The following is a 26,038-nucleotide window of genomic DNA, read 5'->3' as shown; positions in this document are numbered from 1 at the left end:
GACAAATTACATTTATTCCTGCATCCCTCTAGCCCACATCCTATCTCAGTTTTGGTGTGAGGTCTGCTATATGACAAGCAAGGGAAGCTTTAAGTATAAAGAGGAACCTTTGATCCCTAGCCGAAAAGTCGTCATCGGTGATGAAACACACCTCAAGCAAACAGGGGGCTGACTCTCATGGTGGTCCCTGGGGGTTCTGTCTCTGACTTCTCTCTGCCTTATTCCATCTATGACTGCCAGCATCTGTAAGCCAGTGGGGTCGTGACCCCTTCTGTATCCCTCCAACCCAGTCCCTGGTCCTGGTCCAGCTTGGCAACAATTCTCCCTCCTTCACCTTTTTTCTGGGCAGTGGCAAATGTCTTTAGAGCCTGATGGTGGGGAGGTTGAGGAGGTGGAGTTTGGCGGAAGGCTTGTGTTCAGGAGTTCTGAGCTGCAGTAGGTCTGAAGACATTCAGAACCGAGTGCCCCAAGTCTGGCACTAACACTGCCAGCCCCCAGGTTGCCTAACAAAGGGCAAACTGGCCAAGGTCAGAGACACAAAGCAGGTTAACTGATCAGGACTGGGGTCCTGAACGAGTGGTTGCTATGCTTCTAGCCTGAGAGATATAGGGAGATACAACCTCAATAAACAAATGAAAACTAATTTTAATTTAAAAAAATAACAGGTTTTTCCTAGCAGCTAAGGAAACATCCAGTGCTTGGTGCTTCTGATAACTACAGTTCACAGTCACACTGCTGTGCCACCTTCCGTTATGGTTCTTTCATTGGTCTTAAAAAGGCAAAGTCCCATTTGTAGATTCTCAAATGTCACCGGCTTTGCAGTTATGGCTCTAGTATAAAATGAAATTTTGTTTCAGTAAAAAGTAGGGGAGGGTGCAGTGTAGTGGACTTCAGTATAGTGTAGTCATTGGGCAGGTAGGTGGCGCCATAGGGCATAGCACACTGGGTTCAGAGTCAGGAAGACCTGAATTCAAATAAGACCTCAGATACTTCCTAGCTGTGTGACCCTGAGCAAGTCACTTAACCCTGTTTCCCTGAGTCTCCCCATCTGCAAAATGAGCAGGAGAAGGAAATGGCAAACATTCCTGTATCTTATTGACAAGAAAATGTCGAATTGGGGTCACAAAGAGTCGGACACAACCAAAAATGACTGAACCACCAAAAATTCAATTCAGGGGTCTATGCTAAGCTCTGAAACAATGAAAGTGAAATAATCCTAAACGATCAAAGAATAACTCGGGTTGAATTCAATTCAGCAAACATTTATTGAATGTCTGCTGCGTGATATATATTGAGGAGATAGAGATAGAAATGAACACTCCCCCCTCCTAGACACATACGCACACGTACATGTGAATGCACACACATACACAGTAAAATGTAAGCTTCTGGTAGTGAGCTCTGGCTTCAAATGCAGCACCTTGTGTTATGCAAAGTGCTGTAGTCTGATGAATGACAAGATGAACCTGAGAAATCCCTGGATATCCACCCTGGCTCAGTGTTTTACAGGCTGCATGAATTTGGCAAACCTTGGATTCCTCATCTGTAAATCTGGGGCAAATATACTTTGATCACCTACCCTACAGGATACTTTTAAGACTCAAATGAGTTCATGCATGAGAAAGCACAATGTAATAAAGAAAAGTGCCATATTGATAATTTTTTTTTTGTTCCTGAAAAGTGAAAGGACCTCACTAACTCCCCATCCTTATGCCTATGGGACCAACCCTCCCCTGCCAGCCACAGACAGTCTGGATAGTTGGATAGCTCATGCCCACCTTGCACCCCTGCCCCCAGCTCCTGTACCAAGCGACCAGGTCCTCCAGTCAACCCCCACTATGTCTACCTTATCCTTTTTTGCTGACCTTGCTCCCAAAGAGTTAATGATTGAGCAGAAGAGTAAAACCTGCAACTGATAACCTCTGACCAGCATTTGAAAGGAACGAGCCCCCTATAAAGCCAGCCCCTCAGGGCCAGGTCAGGCAACTTCTCTCCCAGCCAGTGGTTTGAGACAACATCCCTCCACCATGAGCTTTTCAGGAAAGTACCAGCTCCAGTCCCAAGAGAATTATGAAGCCTTCATGAAGGCTGCTGGTAAGTGCTTAAGAAAACAGTCTTTGGGCATCAAATGTTGGGATCAAGGGGCAGGAGCATTAGATTGGCTATTGTCAGAAAGGGATGAACTTAAACTACTCAAAGGGAACCTGCATAAGTGAAATAATCCAACTAGGGAGGCTCTGGGCAGGCATTTGGGAGCCTGGCTTGGGGGTCAGGGTGAAGAACCACGCAATGCAGAATTAGATCTGGATGCATGCCCTGGCTCTGCTTCTAATTCTTTCAGTGATGTAGATTGCATCACCTCTCTGCTCTGAACCCTGGGTTTCTCATCTGCTAAATGGGGATAGTAATAGCCCCTCCCTCCCAGGGCTGTCGCAAGGCTCAAATGAGATCATTTGGCACTTAGATGGTTTCTATGTCTAAGTCTCTATTGTATGAACCAGGTGTACCTGATGACATCATACAGAAGGGAAAGGATATTAAGGGAGTGCTTGAAATTGTACAAAATGGAAAGCATTTCAAGTTCACCACCACTGCTGATACCAAAGTCCAGGTCATTGAGTTCACCCTGGGGGAGGAGTTTCAGATGGATACTCCTACTGGAGAGAAGGTCAAGGTAAGAATAGAACTTAATTCAGTTTCAGGACATGTTATTAATTAAGGTGCCACCTGTTAGCTTCTGGGCTAAGCCCTGGAGGAAATGCAAATGTTAGCTAAGACATGGTCCCTAACCCCCTGGACCTTACCATCTCCAAGGAAGATAAGACACAAAATATCTCCGTCAGTCATGATGTTGCAACATCGGTAGATTAGATGAGAAGCAGTCTGGCGGAAAGTGGGGTGGTAAACCAGACTTGAAGTAGTGCCTCTAACCCATGTAGGCTGTATTCAGTGACTGACTTCATTCCTTCCTAACCCAGCCCCCTCCTACCTTTTCAGTCTTCTCACACCTTACTCTCTGACACATTCTCTTCTGTGCAGTGACCCTGGCTTCCTGGCTGTTCCTCAAAGTAAGCCCTCCATCTCTCAGCTCTGGCGTTCTCTCTGGCTGGCCCACAGGCCTGGCATGCTCTCATTCCTCCACTCAGACTGCTGACCCTTCTGGCTTCCTTCAAATCCCAACTAGAATCTCCCTTCACTCTTCTACAAGATAGCTTCCCCAATCCCTTAGTCCTAGGGCGTTCCCTGTGTTAATTATTTCTGACTTCTCCTGTCTAGGACTTGTTTGTACATATTTGCTTATTGTATGTACATATTTGTTTGCTTATTGTTTCCCCCATTAGACTGTAAGGTGCTTGAGGGCAGGGACCGTCTTCAGTACTCAGCACAATGTGACTCATCCTAGACATTTAATATATATTTATATTATAATTATATATTATTATATATATATATAATTATATATGTATATACATATGTATATATACATATAATATATATGTATATATAATTATAATTATATATGTATATATAATATATATATACACATATATATATATATATATGACTCACAGACATTGAAAGGAAGAGAAGAGAGAAGGGGAGAGGAGGAAAAGAAAGGAAAGGGAAAAGAGAACTGGAAAACAATCCAACCTGTGGTAGTGAAGGAAGGAGTTTTTCAGGGAATCTGGCTTGGGCACTTACTGCAGGGGTGTGCTGGAGTCAGTTCAAACTGTCCAGAGAGAGCCAATTGTGAAATTTTAAATGTGAGCATTTACCCCTCAGAAAATAGCAAACACTACAAGTTAAGGACTGATTTATTGTTTTATTAATTGCCTAGTTTAAAGTGATGGAGAAAATGTTAACAATGCAGATTATATTCAAATATTAATAATACAGATTATAATGAAAATTTGTCTGTATACTTTTTCCTTCCAGAAAACCAGTTGTTAAACATTTACCAGAGCATCTGGCTCACTCTCACTCCTTCCTATACCCCCAATCCCTGGGGCTTCCCAGAGGTAACTTTTCTGTCTCCCTACAGGCTGTAGCACACATGGAAGGTGACAATAAGCTGGTGACAAATTTCAAAGGAATGAAGTCCGTCACTGAACTTAATGGAAACACAATCACCAATGTGAGTGACTGGGTATTTCTCTTCTGCCTTGGGTGTGGGGAATGGATCCAGAAAGCATTTAGTGAATACCTACTAAGCATCAAGTACTGGGGCTACAAATAGAACAAGGAAGACAGTGCCTTCAACGAGGAAGAGAGGAGGAGGGAAAGAAAGCAGGGAGGAGGGAGGAAAGAAGGGAGGAGGGAAAGAAAGGGAAATGGAAGACAGGAGAGAAGAACAAGGGAAGAAAGGATGAGGGAAAACCGGGTGAGGGGATGGAGGCCAGTAGGGAGAAGCGATGAAAGAGGGGAGGAAGGAAAGACATGGTAGACAGGAGGGAGGAAGGAGGGAAGAAGGGAGGAGTTACTGCCCAACACCCTGTGTAAAGCAGAGCATGTAACATTTATTGTAGACTCCCAGGGAGTTGGGTGGGTGATCCCTGAGGCTCTTTTCAGCCAAAAATCCATGATCCTATCATCCTTCCACCCCCAGTCACACAATCCTCTATCCCATTCCAGCTAATACCCCTTTGGGAATTAAACCTTTTTCTGGGGGCGTCTCTGTCATCCTTATTCTGTGAACCTTGCTGCAAATATTTATATTTTTTAGTGGTGTCCTAGAAGACCCCAAAGCCAATCTTCCCCAGGGTTTCCTAAGGGAGCAAGGACAGTCCATATAAAAACCCAGAAAGATTGCCAAACCCATCTCTAATCTATCTAAAATACTGCGGTCATTGACTGGTATGACATGCTGATATACTGGAAGGCATTCCAGGAAAGATTCACACTGGATTTCTTCTTGGCTTTCAGACCATGACCTTGGGTGATATTGTCTTCAAGAGAATCAGTAAGAGAATTTAGACATGTCTGCTTTTCATTTATTTTTACTGTGTAAAATGGATACAATAAAATGCGGCTTATTGAAATAAATCTATCTTTGAATGACTCCACAAGCGTATTTGAATTCAAGGTTTTATTGAGGCCTTTTGTTCTTACATCACAACCATTTCTGAATTCCCTGTGCCCACCCACTTCCCACTCAATGAGTCTCACCTTGTAATAAAGCAATCAAGCAAAACCAACCAACATAGTCACTCCATTTGCTAGTATACACACCATTCTGCACCCATAGTTATCCACCTCTCCAAGGAACGGAGGGAGCCAAGAGAAGTAAATAGTTTAAAGATATTTGCAAGTTACCATTCACCTAGAAAGAAATGATGCCTACTTTGGGGTTGATGCAATAAGTTGTTACTTGTGATTTTAGGGGTGGTGTGTGGCTCATGTCCCTGCATTCCTCTCACATCCCACCCTCCCACCAGCACCATCATTTATATTTGCCTAACACTGTGCCGGAAATGCCTAAGTGAGAATCACACCTTTAGATCAAAGTATTTTGAGTCCAAAAGCTCTTGGTTAAAGTGTGTGTGTGTGTGTGTGTGTGTGTGTGTGTGTGTGTGCGCGCGCGCGCGCGTGTATGTGTGTTTGAAAATAATTCGTGATAACCCATATTTTTACCATAGCTAATATCAATATTAGATTTAATAGAACCTACCCACGAATCTAGCCTGAAAGGTGGGAGGACATAATTCCTTCTATCTCTCTAGAACTTTATTGGTTTTTAACATTAAAACGGTAATCCCCAAAAACCTAGTTAACAATCTTCCAAGTTTCACAAGTGCTGGCCAAATTGTTTGAGCTCTGACCTTCTATTAACTACAGGTAAAAGTAGGAATGCCTGGTTTTCTAAATGGCAGTTATAAAACATAAGAACACAGGGTTAGCAAGGCTGAGAAAGTAACTTAACCAGCTTTTACATAATTGTTTTCACTTTTTAGTTGCAACAAAATTCAGATTAAAAATTTCTTTGTCTAACACTGTTTTTAGCTCACAACATTCACTCAAGGTTTACAATGTAGGAGAATTTTACTACAATTTAGAAGTACAGTAATAAGACAAACAGAAAAAATTTCAGATGACATTAATTGCATTCCCAAATCATTACATATATTGGGCTTACCAAGCATAGAGGCTTTTCTTCTCTCCCCACATTTGCAGAGCTTGATTGTGGACTGGGGGTGGTCGAGCCAGGGATTTGGGAAAGGGGAGGAGGACTAAGAACCGGGGAGTGCTGGGAAGCTGTAGAGTCCAGCACCTGAGTTAAAGGTCTGAGGAGTCATTGAGGAGGGTCCCTGATGAACATTTGCTTCCTAATAGGGGTTGCTGGGCTTCGGGAAACTTGGAGCAAAAATTCCAGGTTCTGGTGGTGTGGGAGCAAGGACTTGGGGACTTGAGAGGAGAGGTTCCTCTGCTGGCCTAGAAGTGTGGGCGTCAGGGCCTCCAGGGGTCCAGGGCTGTTGTCAGTGGGCTATGAGTGGGTAACAAAGTATCTCTCTTCACATTCCAAGTTTGGCCAGAATTGGAATGAAGGGAGAAAGAAAGAGCATTTTCTTATTTCAACAACTTTACCAACAAAAAGAAGAGTTAGATAACACACTGTCTTCAAACAGAGACACATAACACCAAACAGATACAGACAGGAAACAACAGGATGCACAAACAGGATTTCTATGAATCCACTGCACAAATTAGACTTTGCGGCATTTTTCTTTTCCCTTTCCACTTTGGTAACTCCCAATTAGCTAGTTTACCCCCTAGTGGGTTATTGTCGTCTATTCCTGGGCTGACGCTCACAAAATCTCTCCCCAATCCCCTATCATGCTTAATTGTTCTTTGTACCATAGGAACTTTTCCTTCGGGAGTAAGACATATTTTTAAAATGTTCCATATGGAAAAGGCTGACATTGGGAAGTGTTCTGGTCCATCTTCCCTTAATCTCTTACTCATTTGTTTTCCAATAATCTCCCATCTTTCCAAATCAATTGTACTTTCTTGGTTTTTGCTCTTCTGTTATACAAAAATCTCTTTCTGTTACAATTTTTCTTAATACTTGCAGATATAGACCCCTATCCTAAAATTGTATCTGCCTCATATTCAAATCTCTAAATTTTTTAAATTTCTACAATCCCCCAGTAAGCCTAGTGATAATTAGTCCTCTTACCCTTTACATGAATGTGTTCTGGAGGTAGTATTGGTAAGAAGTTACATCATCTCTCTCTCAAGTTCTCTCCTTGTCCCTGTTCCAGGCCCCAGCTGTGCCAGCAGGGGCGTGAATATATGATGAAATCATTGACACAAAAAGACAAAGACGTGGGGCTAGGCGAGTCATATAGTCAAGCTATTGACTGATTTTAATGAATTTACTGACAGTATGATATACAGGTTAATTGCTGAGTCATCCAGACTTCAAAGAAGAGTACAATAAAGCATTGGTTAAGTTTTTTTATCTCCTTGTTCCTGGGAGAGAGACACTATTTTTCCTGAAGGCTAACCAAATTGAAATATTTATGTTCTCTCATACAGATAACCAGGCTGAAACATTTCTGTCATTATCCATGCAGATAATCAGCTACAAAGGCAGGTTTTCCTTGCCAAGTCTTCTTATCCTAAAATTGGCCTTGCCATACATAGGCCCATTCTCAGTTGACCCTGCCTTACAGAGGTCTAAGAGGCCTAAACAGGATATAGCTGGCTCCCCACAGGAAAGGGCTAAGAGAACTGGAAAACAATCAAGCCAGTGTGGTACAGAAGCAAGGAATTCTTCAGAGAATGTGGCTTGGGCACTTACTCCGGGGGTGTGCTGTAGTCAGTTCAAACATGACAGAGAGCCAATTGTTAAATTTTAAGTGTGAGCATTTACCCCTCAGAAAATAGTAAACACTACAAGTTAAGGACTGATTTATTGTTTTATTGATTGCCTAGTTTAAAGTGATGGAGAAAATGTTAACAATGCCGATTATATTCAAATATTAATAATACAGATTATAATGAAAATTTGTCTGTATACTTTTTCCTTCCAGAAAACCAGTTGTTAAACATTTACCAGTGCATCTGGCTCACTCTCACCCCTTCTTTTACCCCCAGTCCCTGGGGCTTCCCAGAGATAACTCTTCTGTCTCCCTACAGGCTATAGTGTCCATGAAAGGTGACAACAAGCTGGTGACAACTCTCAAAGGAGTTAAGTCAGTCACTGAACTTAATGGAGACATAATCACCACTGTGAGTGACTGGGTATTTCTCTTCTGCCTTGGGTGTGGGGAATGGATCCAAAAAGCATTTAGTGAACACCTATTAAGCATCAAGTACTGAGGCTACAAATAGAACAAGGGAGAAGGAAGACAGGAGATGGAGGACTGGAGGGAGGAGCGAGGGAAGAGAGGATGAGGGAAAGACAGGTGTGGGGATGGAGGACAGTAGGGAAAAGGGATGAAAGAGGGGAGGAAGGAAAGACATGGTAGACAGGAGGGAGGAAGGAGGGAAGAAGGGAGGAGTTACTGCCCAACACCCTGTGTAAAGCAGAGCATGTAACATTTATTGTAGACTCCCAGGGAGTTGGGTGGGTGATCCCTGAGGCTCTTTTCAGCCAAAAATCCATGATCCTATCATCCTTCCACTCCCAGTCACCTAATCCTCTATCCCATTCCAGCTAATCCCCCTTTGGGAATTAAACCTTTTTCTGGGGGCATCTCTGTCATCCTTATTCTGTGAACCTTGCTGCAAATATTTATATTTTTTAATGAGGCCCTAGAAGACCAAAAAGCCAATCCTCCCCAAGGTTCCCTCAGGAAGCAAGGACAGTCCATACAAAAACCCAGAAAGATTGCCAAACCTATCTCTAGTCTATCTAAAATACTGGGGTCATTGACTGGTATGCTGATATACTGGAAGACATTCCAGGAAAGATTCACACTGGATTTCTTTTTGGCTTTCAGACCATGTTGGGTGATATTGTCTTCAAGAGAATCAGTAAGAGTATTTCGATATGTCTGCTTTTCATTTCTTTTTCCTGTGTAAAATTAATACAATAAAATCTGGCTTCTTTAAAGAAATCTGTCTTTGAATGACTCTACAAGTATATTTTTATTCAAGGTTTTATTAAGGCCTTTTGTTCTTATATCACCACCATTTCTGAATTCACTGTGCCCACCTACCTCCCACTCAATGAGCCTCACCTTGTAACAAAGAAAAGCAATCAAGCAAAACCAACCTACATTTGCTAGTACATACACCATTCTGCACCCATAGTTATCCACTTCTCCAAGGAATGGAGGGAGCCAAAAGAAATGAATAGTTTGAAGTTATTTGCAAATTACCATTCACCTAGAAGGAAATGGTACCTACTTTGGGGTTGATGCAATAAGTTGTTACCTGTGATTTTAGGGGGGTGGGGTTTGTGCCTTATGGTCCCATATTCCTCACCCCCCCCTACTAGCACCATCATTTATATTTGCCTAACATTGTACCTGGAATGCCTAAGTGAGAATCATACCTTTAGATCAAAGTATTTTGAGTCCAAAAACTCTTGGTTAAAGTGTGTGTGTGTGTGTGTGTGTGTGTGTGTGTGTGTGTGTGTGTATGCATTAAATGAGAGGGGCATTTTTCAAACCAGCTACAAAAAGTACCATCTTGAAGACCACAGCTGAAGGGCCTATGCTTCTAGTAAACAATGAGGAAGATTTGGGTTATAAAGTTCAGATCTGAGAAGGAAAGCCTAATTGAAGAGCAGTGCCTTAACTACAGGAGGGCAAATGGACTTGGCTGGGTCCCAGGATTCAAAAGGATGCCATACAGTTAGCTCTGGCAATCCTTTGGCTGCATGAGAACAACTGAGCTGTAACCTGAGTTAGGGAATCACAGAATTTCAGGGTTGGGAGAAACATAAGAGGCCATCTAGTCCAAACCATAGCTGAAAAAGAATCCTCCCTACATCATAATTGATAAATGATCATCCATACTTTGCATGAAGACCTCCAATGAGAAAGAACCTGTTACCTCCAAAAGAAACTATGTTTGTCTTTGAGGCAGCTGATGGTGTAATGGTTAGAGTACGGGGCCTAGAGTTAGGAAGACCTGAGTTCAAACCTTGACTCACATACTTCCTATATGTGTGACCCTGGGCAAGTCACTTAACCTTTGTCTGCCTCAGTTTCCTTATCTGTAAAATGAATTTGATAACAATAGCACCTTTCTCCCAGAATTGTTGTAGGGATCCAATGAGATCATAATTATAAAGTTAGGAAGGGTCTAGCACCATATCAATGTTTATTCCTTTCCACTATTGGATAGCTCTAACAGGAATTTCTTTTTCTTACATCAGAAAGAAACAAGAATAATCAGTTAAATTAGGAATCTGTGTTATGGTTGGCTTAGATAACCTCCTTCTCTTTTCGCACTCTCATGCCCACCATGCTATGAGGCAGCTTCCTCAGAACAACCACAACAATAATAATAATAACTGATATTTACATTATACTTTGAGGTTTGCAAAACTGTCCCAGGAGGTAGGTGCTATTGTAATCCCCATTTTACAGATGGGGAGACTGAGGCACTGAAAGGTTAAGTGAATTGCCCAAGGACATACAAGCAGTGTCTGAAGCTACATTTGAACTCAGGCCTTCCTGACTCCAAGTTCTGCATTCTAAACACTGCACCACTTTGCTTGGGTGTCTCAGTGTCTTTTTCTCTGTCTTCTACAGAGCCTTTGTGCTGAACTCATTGTTGTATGCCTGTGAAACCTAGGCAGTCTACCGGCACCATGGCAGGAAACTGAATCACTTCCATTTGAATTGTCTTAGGAAGATTCTGAAGGTCACCTGGCAGGATATGGTACCAGACACTGAGATCTTTCTTGAACTAAACTGCTAAGCATTCAAACTCCACTGCAGAGAGCTCTGATGGGCTGGCCATGTTGTTTGAATGCCAAATGTATGCATGACAAAAAGAATATTTTATGAAGAACTCACATAGGGCAAGCATTCACATGGTGGTCAGAAGAAGCAATACAAGAACATTCTCTGGGTCTCCTAAGAAGTCTGGAATCAATTGTGTCACATGGGAGACATTGGTACAGGACCACTCAGCATGGCATGCCCATTTCAGAGAAGGTGCTATGCTCTAACAGCAAAGCAGAATTGAAACAGCTAAAAGGAAATGCAGGATGCACAAGTTTGGAGTATCCACTCAAATGTTCACAGGGAATATTTGTGCCTGATCTGTGGTACAGCTTTCTGAGCTTATATTGGTCTGATCAGCCACAATTAGACACAGGGTAAGGTGACTCTAACATAGTGATGTCATTTTGGTCCTCTTCAAGAACAAAGGACCACAACCAATTCTCCCCACACAGGGTTTTGTGCTATTTACCTGAGGCACAAAATATTCCAGTGATAGCTGTGGGTGGAAGTCACATCTGGGAACCCTGAGCTGGCAGAACAAGGTGAAAAAACAGGGAAAGAAGGAAATTACCCACAAGATGAAGGGCTTACAAAGGAATACATCCCCTAAGACATCCAAGCAAGGCTGCTGCTCAGGAAGCTGCCACCCAGGGTTGTGAGGCAGATTACTCCAGCCCACCCTTCATTAACACTCACTTAAGAACCCTTTGGATTCCTTGGTGTTTGAGAAAGGATGGTGAGCAATGTTGTGCTATGGCCCATGGGGTCATGAAGAATTGGATATGACTGAACAACAACAAATGCTTATGCCCTCCCTCCCCTACAGATCTACTGTCATGTTGACAATGAACCACTAATACCTCATCTTTGGGTCTAGTCATCCAGTAATTTCTAGATCCATCTGACTGTGTAATTGTCTATTCTCTGTCTCTCTACTTTCTCCACAAGAATAGTATGAGATTCTTTATTGCAAGTTTTGCTAAAATCTAGGAAAGACAATTTGAGTATTCCTGTCAAAAGAGACAGTGAAATCAATGGGGCCAGTGGCATTCTAGAAGCCAGACTGGCTCTGTGTAATTACCATTTCGTTCTCCAGATGTTAGCTGATCTTTAATCAGCCACTCTAGATTTTCCCAGGAATTGAAGCCAAGCTCACTGACCTATAATTTCCACATTCTGATGTCATCACTTTCTTGAAAATCTGGACATTTTCTGCTTTCCAACCTTGTAAGGCTATTGCGTTACTGACAGTGACCTGGCAGTCACACTTACCACTTTCTTCAGTACCAGAAGATATAGTTCATCTGGGCTAGAAGGCTCAGTGGATAGAGCACTGGGTCTAGAGTTAGGAAGACCTGAATTCAAATTTGACCTCAGACACTCACTAGCTGTGTGACTCTGTCTGCCTCTGTTTTCTTATCTGTAGAATGGAGACAAGAATAACAACTATATTCCAGAGCTGGTCTGAGGATCAAATGAGATAATATTTGTGAAACGCAGAACAGTGCCTGGCACATAGTAGGTGCTTCATACACAATTGTTTCCTTTCTTATTATCTCTGTGCTTGTGTTAAATCCTGACTTCATGCTAGTCATGATGGTTCTCTGATTTCTAGTGTGTACTTTAAATGCCAGGTTGGGGAGTGAGTTTGCATTTTATCCTGCAGACAGTGGGGAGCCATCAAAGATTTTTGCATGACGAAATGATGCAGTCATGCTTTGATCACAGGAAGATTATTTTGGCACCTGGGTAAAGACTAGATTCAAGATGACAGAGGCTGCCTGGAAGAAAAGAGACCACTTAGGAGACTGCTCCAAGAAGGGATGAGGCCATGAGTGTTAGGGTGGGGAAAAAGGGAGAGATTTGAGAGAGGCTGTCGAGTTGAAATTGACAGGACTTGGGGATGGATTGACTATGGGGGTTGAGATGGAGGGAGGGAAGAAGACTCTGAGGTTCTGAATCAGGTTGGCTGATTGTCCTCAACAGAAGAAAGGAAGTTTGGAGGAAGGGCGAGTTTAGTGGAGAAGATGAATTCCATTTTAGAGATGATTAATTTGATGAGAGGTGGCCTGATTTAGTGGACTGCGGGGCATGAGACATGGACATGGATTTGAACACAACTCTCACTTCCCATATTTACTAGCTCTATGAACCTGGGCAAGTCACTTAATAATAGAGAAAAGAGCTAGCGTTTGTGTAACATTTTAATGTTTGCAAAGTACTTCATGTTCTCTCATTTGGTCCTCAAAACAACACTGAGAGGGAGGGGCTGCTCTTATAATCCCTATTTAGCAGATCAGGAAGCTGATGCTCAGAGAAATCAAGTGACTTGTCTAGGATCACACAGCTAGTTAATGCCAAAGGCGGTATTGAACTCAGGTCTTTCTGACTCCAAGGCCAGTACTGTATTCACTGTGTCTCCTAGCTGCCTACTTAACCTCTCTGCACTTCAGTTTCTTCACATGTTGAAGAAAGAAGTGGACCTCTAAAGTGCCTTCAAGCTCTTTATATGTGATTCTATGTCCCAGCAGGTCACTGAGATAGAAATCTCCAATGGACAGTGGGCACTATCGGACAAGAATTCAGTTGAGATTTTAGGGTTTGAAGTATAGACTTGAATATCAACTGCAAAGAGAAGATTATTAGACACATAATGGATTGGGATCACCAAAAATGAGGGGAGAGAAACAAGACAAGAAGAAAAGGACCTTGGGGCAGGGAACCCACACTTCAGGATTGGAAGACAATTGATGAGTCAGGAAAGGAGACTGAGAAGGAAGGGTCAGAAACGCAGAAGAACCAGGATGAGCACTTTGTAGAAGCCAAACAGAGGCAAGTCTTCACTGGGAGGGGCCAGATAGCAGTGTCAGTTAGCCAAGTGGAACAAACGAATATGAAGACTAACAGAAGGCCATGAGAGGGTGTCCAGACCATCTAGCCTGGATTTTGCATCTCACTCTTGACTGAGTCTTCAAATGACAAATTACATTTATTCCTGCATCCCTCTAGCCAACCTCCTGTTTCTGTTTTGGTGTGAGGTCTGCTATAAGACGAGCAAGGGCAGCTTTAAGAATAAAGAGGAACCTTTGATCCTCAGATGAAAAAGCATCATCGGTGATGAAACACACCTCAAGCAAACAGGGGACTGACTCTCATGCTGGTCCCTGGGTTTTCTGACTCTGACCTTATCTGGGGTTGTGGCAACTTCTGTATCCCTCCACCACTGTCCCTGGTCCTGGTCCAGCTTGGCAACAATTCTCCCTGCCTCACCTTTTTTGGGGGGGCAGTGGCGAATGTCTGTAGTCCTCGATGGTGGGGAGGTTGAGGAGGTGGAGGTTGGTGGATGGCTTGTGTTCAGGAGTTCTGAGATGTAGTAGGTCTGAAGACATTCAGAACCAAATGCCCCAAGTCTGGCAGCAACACTGCCAGCCCCCAGGTTGCCTAACAAAGGGCAAATTGGCCAAGGTCAGAGACACAAAGCAGATTAACTGATCAGGACTGGGGTCCTGAATGAGGGGTTGCTATTTTCCCAGCCTGAGTGATATAGGGAGAACCAACCTCAATAAACAAAAATTTATTTTAATTAAAAAAATAAAAGTTTTTTCCTAGCAGCTAAGGGAACATCCAGTACTTGGTGCTTCTGATAACTAGAGTTCACAGTCACACTGCTATGCCAACTTCCTTTTGGTTCTTTCAGGCAAAGTCCAATTTGTAGATTCTCAAACGTCACTGGCTTTGCAGTTATGGCTCTGGTATAAAATGAAATTTTGTTTCGGTAAAAAGTAGGGAAGGTGCAGAGTCTAGTCAACTTCAGTACAGTGTAGTCATTGGGCAGGTAGGTGGCTAACAGGGCATAGCACACTGGGTCAGGAGTCAGGAAGACCTGAGTTCAAACAAGTCCTCAGAAACTTCCTAGCTGTGTGACCCTGAGGGAGTCACTTAACCTACTGTTTGCCTGAGTTTCCCTATCTGTAAAATAAGCTGGAGAAGGAAATGGCAAACATTCCTGTATTTCATTGCCAAGAACACCTTGAATTGGGGTCACAAAGAGGTGGACACAACCGAAAATGACTGAACCACAAAAAGTTCAATTCAGGGGTCTGTGCTAAGCTCTGAAACAATGAAAGTGAAATAATCCTAAACTATCAAAGAATAACTCGGGTTGAATTCAATTCCACAAACATTTGTTGAATGTCTGCTGTGTGATACATACTGAGGAGATAGAAGTGAACACTCCCCCCTCCTAGATACATATGCACACATACATGTGAATGTACACACATACACGGTCAAACACAAGCTTCTGGGAGTGAGCTCTGGCTTCGAATTCAGCATCCTGTTTTATGCCAAGTCCTGTAGGTGAGAAATGACAAGATGAACCTGAGAAATCCCTGGATATGCACCCTGGCTCAGTGTTTTACAGGCTGCATGAATTTGGCAAACCTTGGTTTCCTCATCTGTAAATTTGGGGCAATTATACTTTGATCACCTACCCTACAGGATACTTTTAAGACTCAAATGAGCTCATGCATGAGAAAGCACAATGTAATAAAACAAAAAGTGCCATATTGATAATATTTCTTTTCGTTTCTGAAAAGTGAAAGGACCTCACTAACTCCCCATCCTTATCCCTATGGATCTACCCCTCCCATCCCAGCCCCAGACAGTCTGGATAGTTAGACAGCTCACCCCGTCCCTGCACCCATAGATCCTGTACCAAGCGACCAGGCCCTCCAGTTAACCCCCACTATGCCTATCTTATCCGTTTTTGCTGACCTTGCTCCCAAAGAGTTAATGTTTGAGCAAAATCATAAAACTTGCAATCAATAACCTCTGACCAGCATTTGAAAGGAATGAGCCCCCTATAAAGCCAGCCCCTCAGGGCCAGGCCAGGCAACTTCTCTCCCAGCCAGTGTTTTCAGACAACATCCCTCCACCATGAGCTTTTCAGGAAAGTACCAGCTCCAGTCCCAAGAGAATTATGAAGCCTTCATGAAGGCTGTTGGTAAGTGCTTAAGAAAACAGCCTTTGGGCATCCAATATTGGGATCAAGGGGCAGGAGCATTAGATTGGCTATTGTCAGAAAGGGATGAACTTAAAATACTGAAAGGGAACCTGCAGCAAGTGAAATAATCCAACTAGTGAAGCTTGGGGCAGGCATTTGGGAGCCTGGCTTGGGTGTCAGGGTGAAGAACTAAAAAATGGGGAGTTAGATCTGGATGCATGCCCTGGCTCTGCCTGTAATTCTTTCAGTGACTTCGATTGTATGACCTCTTTCTCTGAACTCTGGGGTCCTCATCTGGAAAATGAAGACCATAATATCCCCTCCCTCCCAGGGCTGTCACAAGGCTCAAGTGAGATCATTTGGCACTTAGATGGTTTCTATGTCTAAGTCTCTATTGTATGAACCAGGTGTACCTGATGACATCATACAGAAGAGAAAGAATGTTAGGGGAGAGGTTGAAATTGTACAAAATGGAAAACACTTCAAGTTCACCACGACTGCTGATACCAATGTCAGGGTCTACGAGTTCACCCTGGGGGAAGAGACTGAGATGGAAACTCCTACTGGAGAGAAGGTCAAGGTAAAACTAGAACTTAATTCAGTTTTGGGACATGTTATTAGTTAAGGTGCCACCTGTTAGCTTCTGGGCTATGTCCTGAAGGAGATGCAAAGATTAGATAAGATGTGGTCCCTAACCCCTGGAGATAACCATCTCCTAGGAAGATAAGACACAAAATATCTCTGTTAGTCACTATGTTGCAACATCCATAGATTAGATGAAAAGCAGTCTGGTAGAATAAGGGATGGGGGACCATTTGTGAAGTAGTGCCACCAATCCACAGGTCAGCTCTATTCATTGACTGACTTGATTCCTTCCTAATCTAGCCCCCTCCTACCTTTTCAGTCTTCTCGCACCTTACTCCTTGACACATACTCTTCTGTGCAGTGACGCTGGCTTCCTGCCTGTTCCTCAAACTAAACCCTCCATCTTTCAGCTCTGGCATTCTCTCTGGATGTCCCCCATGCTTGGAATGCTCTCACTCCTCCACTCAGACTGCTGACCCCACTGGCTTCCTTCAAATCCCAACTAGAATCTCCCCTCACTCTTCTACAAGATACCTTCCCCAACCCCATAGTCCTAGGGCGTTCCCTCTGTTAATTGTTTCCCACTTATCCTATCTGGAACTTGTTTGTGCATAGTTGCTTTTTGTTTGTACATATTTGCTTATTGTTTCCCCCATTAGACTGTAAGGTGCTTGAGGGCAGGGACTGTCTTCAGTTCTCAGCACAATGTGACTCATCCTAGGCATTTAATACATATTAATTGACTGACTCACAGACATGGAAAGGAAGAGAAGAGAGAAAGGGAGAGGAGGAAAAGAAAGGAAAGGGCAAAGAGAACTGGAAAACAATTCAGCCAGTGTGGTACAGAAGTAAGGAGTTCTTCGGGGAATCTGGCTTGGGTACTTATGGAAGGGGTGTGCCAGAGTCTGTTCAAACAGGCCGGACAGCTGATTGTGAAATTTTAAGTGTGAGCATTTAGCCCTCAGAAAATCACAAACACTGCAAGCTAAAGAATGATTTATTGTTTTATTGATTTCCTAGTATAAAGTGATGTAGAAAATGTTAACAATGCAGATTATATGCAAATATTAATAATAGCGATTATAATGAAAATTTGTCTATACATTTTTTCCTACCAGAAAACCAGTCGTTAAACATTTACCAGTGCATCTGGCTCACTGTCACCCCTTCCTGTACCCCCAGTCCCTGGGGCTTCCCACAGCTAACTCTTCTGTCTCCCCACAGACTGTAGTGCAGATGGAAGGTAACAACAAGCTGGTGGCAACTCTCAAAGGAGTTAAGTTAGTCACTGAACTCAATGGAGACACACTCACCAATGTAAGTGACTGGGTATTTCTCTTCCGGCCTTGGGGATGGATCCAAAAAGCATTTTGTAAATACCTACTAAGCATCAAGTACTGGGGCTACAAATAGAACAAGGGAGACAGTGGCTTCAAGGTGATAGAGGGGAGGAAGGAAAGACAGGTGAGGAGATGGAAGACTGGAGGGAGGAGGGGGGGAAGAAGGAATGAAGGAAAGACAGGTGAGAGGATGGACAACAGTACGGAGAAGGGATGAAAGAGGGGAGGAAGGAAAGACATGGTGGACAGCAGGGAGGAGGGAAGGAAGAGGGGACAAGTTACTGCTCAACACCTTGTTTAGAGTAGAGTATGTAACATTTATTGTAGACTCCCAGGGATTTGGGTGGGTGACCCCTGAGGCTTCTTTCATCTAAAAATCCATGATCCTATTATCCCTCCACACCCAGTCACCTAATCCTCTATCCCATTCCAGCTAATCCCCCTTCAGGAATTAAACATTTTTCTGGGGGTATCTCTGTCATCCTTATTCTGTGAAACTTCCTGTGAATATTTATTTTTTAATGGGGTCCTTGAAGACCCCAAAGCCAATCCTCCCCATGATTCTCTCAGGAAGCAAGGACAATCCATACAAAAACCCAGAAAAATTGCCAAACACATCTCTAATCCATCTAAAATATTGGGGTCATTGGCTGGTATGACATGTTGATATACTAGAAGACATTCCAGGAAAGATTAACACTGGATTTCTTCTTGGCTTTCAGACCATGACCTTGGGTGATATTGCCTTCAAGAGAATCAGTAAGAGAATTTAGACATCTCTATCTTCCATTTATATTTACTGTGTAATATGGATACAATAAAATGCGGCTTCTTAAAATAAATATATCTTTAAATGACTCTACAAGCATATTTTAATTCAAGGTTTTATTGAGGCCTTTTGTTCTTACATCACAACCATTTGTGAATTCACTGTGCCCGCCCACCTCTCATTCCATCAGCCTCACCTTGTAACAAAGAAAAGCAATCAAGCAAAACGAACCAACATAGTGACTCCATTTGCTAGTATATACACCATTCTGCACCCACAGTTGTCCACCTCTCCAAGGAATGGAAGGTGCCAAAAGAAGTAAATAGTTTACAGATATTTGCAAATTACCATTCCCATAGAAAGTAATGGTGCCTACTTTGGGGTTGATGCAATAAGTTGTTACCTGTGATTTTAGGGGTGGCTTGTGGCTTATGGCCTCACATTCCTCACCCCTCCAATAGCACCATCATTTATATTTGCCTAACACTGTACCTGAAATGTCTAAGTGAGAACCATAGGTTTAGATCAAAGTATTTTGAGTCCAAAAGCTCTTGGTTAAAGTATGTGTGTGTGTGTGTGTGTGTATGTGTGTGTTAAACGAGAGGGATGTTTTTCAAACCAGCCACAAAGAGTATGATTTGAAGACACCAGGTGAAGGGCCCATTCTTCTAGTAAACAATGAGGAAGATTTGGGTTATGAAGTTCAGATCTGAGAAGGAAAGCCTAATTGAAGAGCAGAGCCTTAACTATAAGAGGGCAAATGGACCTGGCTGTGTCCCAGGATTCAAAAGGATGCCATGCAGTTAGCTATGGTAATCCTTTGGCTGCGTGAAACAACAGAGCTATAACCTGAGTTGAAGAATCACAGAACTTCAAGGTTGCAAGGAACATCAGAAGCCATCCAGTCCAAACCATAGTTGAAAAAGAATCCTCTCTACATCATACTTGATAAATGATCATCCATACTTTGCATGAAGACCTCCAATGAGAAAGAACCTGTTACCTCCAAAAGAAACTGTTTGTCTTTGAGGCAGCTGATAGTGTAACGGTTAGGGTACTGGGCCTAGAATTAAGAAGACCTGAGTTCAAACCTTGTCTCAGATACTTCCTATATGTGTGACTCTGGGCAAGTCACTTACCCTTTGTCTGCCTCAGTTTCCTTATCTATAAAATGAATTTGATAATAATAGCACCTTCCTCCCAGAATTGTTGTAAGGAACCAATGAGATCATATTTATAAAGTTAGGAAGGTTCTAGCACCATATCAATGTTCATACCTTTCCAATTTTGGATTGCAGGACCAGGAATTTTTTTCTTACATCAGGAATAAATCAATTAAATTAGGAAGCTGTGATATGGTTGGCTTGGATAACCTCCTTCTCTGTTCTCACTCTCATCCTCACCATCCTATGAGACAGCTTCCTCAGAAAAACAACAAAACAACTAGTATTTATCTTACACTTTGGGGTTTGCAAAAATTTCCCAGCAGATAGGTGCTATTATAATTCCAACTTTACAGATGGGGAAAGTAAGGCCCTGAAAGGTTAAGTGAATTGCCCAGGGATATACAAGTAGTGTCTGAAGCTACATTTGAACTCAGGCCTTCCTGACTCCAAGTTCTGTATTCTAAACACTGCACCACTTTGTGTGGGTGTCTCAGTGTCTTTGTCTCTTCCCACCATCTTCTATAGATTATTGTGCTGTCCTCATTGTTGTATGCCAACATTTCTGTATCTCATTGCCAAGAGAACCTTGAATTGGGGTCACAAAGAGTCAGACACAACCAAAAATGACTGAACGACAAAAAGTTCAATTCAGGGGTCTGTGCTAAGCTCTGAAAGAATGAAAGTGAAATAATCCAAATCTATCAAAGAATAACTCAGGTTGAATTCAATTCAGCAAACATTTATTGAATGTCTGCTGTGTGATACATACTGAGGAGATGGAGAAAGAAATGAACACTCCCCCTGCCAGACACGTATGCACACATATATGTGAAAGCATACACAGATCCAATAAAACGTAAGCTTCTGGTAGCGAGTTCTCACTTCAAATCCAGCACCTTGTTTCATGCAAAGGTGAGACATGACAAGATGAACCTGAGAAATCCCTGGATATCCACCCCGGCTCAGTGTTTTACAGGCTGCATGAATTTGGTAAACCTTGGTTTCCTCATCTGTAAAATTGGGGCAACTATACTTTGATCACCTGCCCTACAGGATACTTGTAAGAATCAAATGAGCTCATGCATGAGAAAGCACAATGTAATAAAACCAAAAGTGCCATATTGGTAATATTTCTTTTTGTTTCTGAAAAGTGAAAGGACCTCGCTAACTCCCTATGCTTATGCCTATGGGTCCACCCCTCCCCTCCCAGCCCCAGACAGTCTGGATATTTGGATAGCTCACCCCTTCCCCGCAACCGCAGATCCTGTACCAATCGACCAGGCAGTCCAGGCAACTCCCACTATGCCTATCTTATCCTTTTTGGCTGACCTTGTTCCCAAGGAGTTAATGTTTGAGCAGAATCATAAAACGTGCAATCAATAACCTCTGACCAGCAATTGAAAGGAACGAGCCCCCTATAAAGCCAGCCCCTCAGGGCCAGGCCAGGCAACTTCTCTCCCAGCCAGTGTTTTCAGACAACATCCCTCCACCATGAGCTTTTCAGGAAAGTACCAGCTCCAGTCCCAAGAGAATTATGAAGCCTTCATGAAGGCTGCAGGTAAGTGTGTAAGAAAACATCCTTTGGGCATCCAATATTGGGATCAAGGGGCAGGAGCATTAGATTAGCTATTGTCAGAAAGGGATGAACTTAAAATACTGAAAGGGAACCTGCAGCAAGTGAAATAATCCAACTAGGGAGTCTCTGGGCAAGCATTGGGGAGCCTGGCTTGGGTGTCAGGGTGAAGAACCACACAATGGGGAGTTAGCTGGATGCGAGCCCTGGCTCTGCTTCTAATTCTTTCAGTGACTTCGACTGCATGACCTCTTTCTCTGAACCCCAGGTTCCTCATCTGCAAAATGAAGACCATAATATCCCCTACCTCCCAGGGCTGTCACAAGGCTCAACTGAGATCACTTGGCACTTAAATGCCTTCTAGCTCTAAGTCTCTGTTGTATGAACCAGGTGTACCTGATGACATCATACAGAAGAGAAAGGATATTAAGGGAGTGGTTGAAATTGTACAAAATGGAAAGCATTTCAAGTTCACCACCACTGCTGATACCAACGTCCAGGTCTACGAGTTCACCCTGGGGGAGGAGTTTCAGATGGAAACTCCTACTGGAGAGAAGGTCAAGGTAAGACTAGAACTTAATTCAGTTTTGGGACATGTTATTAACTAAGGTGCCACCTGTTAGCCTCTGGGCTAATCTCTGGAGGAGATGCAAATATTAGATAAAATGTGCTCCTTAACCCCTGGAGATTACCATCTCCTAGGAAGATAAGACACAAAATATCTCTGTTAGTCATGATGTTGCAACATCCACAGATTAGATGAAAAGCAGTCTGGGAGAAAGGGGGCTGGAGGACCAGACCTGAAGTAGTGCCTCTAACCCACATATGCTGTATTCAGTGACTGACTTGATTCCTTCCTAACCCAGCCCCCTCCTACCTTTTCAGTCTCCTCACACCTTACTCTCTGAAACATACTCTTCTGCCCAGTGGCCCTGGCTTCCTGGCTGTTCCACAAACTAAACCCTCCATCTCTCACCTCTGGCATTCTCTCTGGCTGTCCCCCATGCCTGGAATGCTGTCATGCCTCCACTCAGACTGCTGACCCCACCGGCTTCCTTCAAATCCCAACTAGAATCTCCTCTCACTCTTCTACAAGATACCTTCCCCAACACCTTAGATCTAGGGCTCTGTTAATTGTTTCCGACTTATTCTGTCTAGGAATTGTTTGTACATATTTGCTTATTATTTGTACATATTTGTTTGCTTATTGTTTCCCCCATTAGACTGTAAGCTCCTCCAGGGCAGGGACTGTCTTCAGTACTCAGCACAATGTGACTCATCCTAGGCATTTAATACATATTAATTGACTGACTCACAGACATTGAAAGGAAGGGAAGAGAGAAAGGGAGAGGAGGAAAAGAAAGGAAAGGGCTAAGAGAACTGGAAAACAATTCAGCCAGTGTGGTACAGAAGCAAGGAGGTCTTCAGGGAATCTGGCTTGGGTACTTACTGCAGGGGTGTGCCAGAGTCAGTTCAAACTGGCCAGAGAGGGCAGTTGTGAAATTTTAAGTGTGAGCATTTACCCCTCAGAAAATAGCAAACACTACAAGTTAATGACTGATTTATTGTTTTATTGATTGCCTAGTTTAAAGCGATGGAGAAAATGTTAACAACACAGATTATACTCAAATATGAATAATACAGATTATAATGAAAATTTGTCTGTATATTTTTTCCTTTCAGAATACCAGTTGTTAAACATTTACCAGTGCATCTGGCTCACTCTCACCCCTTCCTGTACCCCCAGTTCCTGGGGCTTCCCACAGCTAACTCTTCTGTCTCCCCACAGACTGTAGTGCAGATGGAAGGTAACAACAAGCTGGTGACAACTCTCAAAGGAGTTAAGGCAGTCACTGAACTCAATGGAGACACACTCATCAATGTAAGTGACTGGGTATTTCTCTTCTGGCTTGGGGGTGGGCAATGGATCCAAAAAGCATTTAGTGAACACCTACTAAGCATCAAGTACTGGGGCTACAAATAGAACAAGGGAGACAGTGGCTTCAAGGAGGTAGAGGAGAGGAGGAAAAGACAGATGAAGAGATGGAGGACTGTAGGGAGGAGAGTGGGAAGAGAAGCTGAGGGAAACAAAGCAGGGAGGAGGGAAAAAAAGGAAGATGGAAAGAAAGATCAAGAGATGGAAGACAGGAGGGAGGAAGGAGGGAAGAAGGGCTGAGGGAAAGACAGGTAAGGGGATGGAGGACGGGAAGGATGAGGGATGAAAGAGGGGAGGAAGGAAAGACATGGAGGATAGCAGGGAGGGCTGAAGGAAGAGGGGAGGAGTTACTGCCCAACACCCCATGTAAAGCAGAGCATGCAACATTTATTGCAGACTCCCAGGGAGCTGGGTGGGTGTTGAAAGGCTCCTTTCACCCAAAAATCCCTGTTGCTATTATCCCTCCACTCCCAGTCAGCTAATCCTCTATCCCATTCTGGATAATCCCCCTTCACGCATTAAACCTTTTTCTGGGAGCATCTCTGTCATCCTTGTGCTGTGAACCTTGCTGCAAATATTTATATTTTTTAATGGGGTCCTAGAAGATCCCAAAGCCAGTCCTCCACAGGGTTCCCTCAGGAAGCAAGGACAGTCCATATAAAAACCCAGATAGATTGCCAAACCCATCTCTAGTCTATCTAAAATACTGGGGTCATTGACTGGTATGACATGCTGATATACTGGAAGACATTCCAGGAAAGATTCACACTGGATTTCTTCTTGGCTTTCAGACCATGACCTTGGGTGATACTGTCTTCAAGAGAATCAGTAAGAGAATTTAAACATGTCTGCTTTTCATTTATTTTTACTGTGTAAAATGGATACACATAAAATGCGGATTGTTGAAAGAAATCTGTCTTTGAATGACTCCACAAGCATATTTTTATTCAAGGTTTTATTAAAGCCTTTTGTTCTTACAGCACCACCATTTCTGAATTCACTGTGCCCACCCACCTCCCACTCAATGAGCCTCACCTTGTAACAAAGATAAAGCAATCAAGCAAAACCAACCAACATAGTCACTCCATTTGCTAAGTATATACACCATTCTGCACCCAAGTTTGTCCACCTCTCCAAGGAACAGAGGGAGCCAAAAGAAGTAAATAGTTTACAGATATTTGCAAATTACCATTCCCATAGAAAGTAATGGTGCCTACTTTGGGATTGATGAAACAAGTTGTTACCTGTGATTTTAGGGGTGGCTTGTGGATTATGGCCCCACATTCCTCACCTGGCCACATTCCTCACCCCGCCCCACTAGCACCATCATTTATATTTGCCTAACACTGTACCTGAAATGTCTAAGTGAGAACCATAGGTTTAGATCAAAGTATTTTGAGTCCAAAAGCTCTTGGTTAAAGTGTGTGTGTGTGTGTGTGTGTGTGTGTGTGTGTGTGTGTGTGTGTGTTTGTGTTAAATGAGAGTGGTATTTTTCTAACCAGATACAAACACTATGATTTGAAGACACCAGCTGAAGGGCCCATTCTAATGGTAAACAATGAGGAAGATTTGGGTTATGAAGTTCAGATCTGAGAAGGAAAGCCTAATTGAAGACCAGAGCCTTAACTACAGGAGGGCAAAAAACAGACCTGGCTGGGTCCCAGGATTCAAAAGGATGCCATGCAGTTAGCTCTGGCAATCTCTTGGCTGCATGAGAACAACAGAGCTGTAACCAGAGTTAGAGAATCACAGAATTTCAGGGTTGCAAGGAACATCAGAGGTCATCTAGTCCAAACCATAGCTGAAAAAGAATCCTCTCTGCATCATACTTGATAAATGATCATCCATACTTTGCATGAAGACCTCCAATGAGAAAGAACTTGTTACCTCCCAAAGAAACTATGTTTCTCTTTGAGGCAGCTGATGGTGTAATGTTTAGGGTACTGGGCCTAGAGTCAGGAAGATCTGAGTTCAAACCTTGCCTCAGATACTTCCTAGATGTGTGACTCTGGGCATGTCCCTTAACCTCTGTCTGACTTAGTTTCCTTATCTATAAAATGAATTCAATAATAATGATAGCACCTTCCTCCCAGAATTGTTGTAAGGATCTGATGAGATCATATTTATAAAGTTAGGAAGGTTCTAGCACCATATCAATGTTTATTCCTTTCCACTTTTGGATTGCAGGACCAGGAATTTTTTTCTTATATCAGGAATAAATCAGTTAAATTAGGAAGCTGTATTACAGTTGGCTTGGATAACCTCCTTCTCTGTTCTCACTCTCATCCTCACCATCCTATGAGACAGCTTCCTCAGAAAAACAACAAAACAACTAGTATTTATACTACACTTTGAAGTTTGGAAAACTATCCCAGGAGGTAGGTGCTATTATAATCCCCATTTTACAGATGGGGAAACTGAGGCCCTGAAAGATTAAACGAATTGCCCAGGGACATACAAGCAGTGTCTGAAGCTACATTTGAACTCAGGCCTTCCTGACTCCAAGTTCTGCATTCTAAACACTGCACCATTTTGCCTGGGTGTCTCAGTGTCTTTGTCTCTCCCCACCATCTTCTACAGAGCCTTTGTGCTGACCTCATTGTTGTATGCTGGTGAAACCTGGGTAGTCTGTCAGCACCATGGCAGGAAACTGAATCACTTTCATTTCGATTGTCTTAGGAAGATTCTGTAGGTAACCTGGCAGGATAAGGTACCAGACAATGAGATCTTTTCTTGAACTAAACTGCCAAGCATTCA

The 26,038-nt window shown here is 43.0% G+C and overlaps 3 protein-coding genes across 5 annotated transcripts; all 3 read left to right on the top strand.

The window, feature by feature from the left end:
* Positions 1–1,932: 1,932 nt before the first annotated feature.
* Positions 1,933–9,062, top strand: LOC118841567 (fatty acid-binding protein, liver-like). 3 transcript variants are annotated; one of them, XM_036749104.1, is made up of 5 exons: positions 1,933–2,094; positions 2,502–2,674; positions 4,043–4,135; positions 8,140–8,232; positions 8,946–9,062. In XM_036749104.1, exons 1-5 carry the CDS (start codon positions 2,028–2,030, stop codon positions 9,039–9,041), a joined length of 522 nt encoding a protein of 173 aa, XP_036604999.1. In that variant the 5' UTR covers positions 1,933–2,027; the 3' UTR covers positions 9,042–9,062. The 3 variants fall into 3 exon arrangements, with proteins under 3 accessions (XP_036604999.1, XP_036605000.1, XP_036605001.1); XM_036749105.1 differs by lacking the exons at positions 8,140–8,232; positions 8,946–9,062 and adding an exon at positions 4,724–4,898 and having other exon boundaries at positions 1,935–2,094; XM_036749106.1 differs by lacking the exons at positions 8,140–8,232; positions 8,946–9,062 and adding an exon at positions 4,924–5,066 and having other exon boundaries at positions 1,942–2,094.
* A 6,691-nt stretch (positions 9,063–15,753) lies between these two features.
* LOC118841569 (fatty acid-binding protein, liver-like) lies at positions 15,754–18,679 on the top strand. The gene is made up of 4 exons (XM_036749108.1): positions 15,754–15,912; positions 16,320–16,492; positions 17,722–17,814; positions 18,560–18,679. The coding sequence occupies exons 1-4, from the start codon at positions 15,846–15,848 to the stop codon at positions 18,608–18,610; spliced, it is 384 nt and encodes a 127-aa protein (XP_036605003.1). The 5' UTR covers positions 15,754–15,845; the 3' UTR covers positions 18,611–18,679.
* A 2,501-nt stretch (positions 18,680–21,180) lies between these two features.
* On the top strand, positions 21,181–24,263 carry LOC118841568 (fatty acid-binding protein, liver-like). The gene is made up of 4 exons (XM_036749107.1): positions 21,181–21,330; positions 21,736–21,908; positions 23,135–23,227; positions 24,073–24,263. Exons 1-4 carry the CDS (start codon positions 21,264–21,266, stop codon positions 24,121–24,123), a joined length of 384 nt encoding a protein of 127 aa, XP_036605002.1. The 5' UTR covers positions 21,181–21,263; the 3' UTR covers positions 24,124–24,263.
* Positions 24,264–26,038: the final 1,775 nt, after the last annotated feature.

The sequence above is a fragment of the Trichosurus vulpecula genome, chromosome 3 (assembly GCF_011100635.1).
Source record: "Trichosurus vulpecula isolate mTriVul1 chromosome 3, mTriVul1.pri, whole genome shotgun sequence".
Classification (NCBI taxonomy): domain Eukaryota; kingdom Metazoa; phylum Chordata; class Mammalia; order Diprotodontia; family Phalangeridae; genus Trichosurus; species Trichosurus vulpecula.
This window is presented reverse-complemented; position numbering and strand designations above follow the sequence as displayed.

What these genes read in the sequence shown, in the direction of transcription:
- LOC118841567 (XM_036749104.1), top strand. Translation starts at nt 2,028, where the DNA reads ATGAGCTTTTCAGGAAAGTACCAGCTCCAGTCCCAAGAGAATTATGAA. An exon ending in ATGGAAACACAATCACCAAT is followed by an intron (nt 4,136 to 8,139) that starts GTGAGTGACTGG and finishes GTCTCCCTACAG; the next exon opens with GCTATAGTGTCCATGAAAGG. An exon ending in ATGGAGACATAATCACCACT is followed by an intron (nt 8,233 to 8,945) that starts GTGAGTGACTGG and finishes TTTGGCTTTCAG; the next exon opens with ACCATGTTGGGTGATATTGT.
- LOC118841569 (XM_036749108.1), top strand. Translation starts at nt 15,846, where the DNA reads ATGAGCTTTTCAGGAAAGTACCAGCTCCAGTCCCAAGAGAATTATGAA. An exon ending in CTACTGGAGAGAAGGTCAAG is followed by an intron (nt 16,493 to 17,721) that starts GTAAAACTAGAA and finishes GTCTCCCCACAG; the next exon opens with ACTGTAGTGCAGATGGAAGG. An exon ending in ATGGAGACACACTCACCAAT is followed by an intron (nt 17,815 to 18,559) that starts GTAAGTGACTGG and finishes CTTGGCTTTCAG; the next exon opens with ACCATGACCTTGGGTGATAT.
- LOC118841568 (XM_036749107.1), top strand. Translation starts at nt 21,264, where the DNA reads ATGAGCTTTTCAGGAAAGTACCAGCTCCAGTCCCAAGAGAATTATGAA. An exon ending in AGCCTTCATGAAGGCTGCAG is followed by an intron (nt 21,331 to 21,735) that starts GTAAGTGTGTAA and finishes TGTATGAACCAG; the next exon opens with GTGTACCTGATGACATCATA. An exon ending in ATGGAGACACACTCATCAAT is followed by an intron (nt 23,228 to 24,072) that starts GTAAGTGACTGG and finishes CTTGGCTTTCAG; the next exon opens with ACCATGACCTTGGGTGATAC.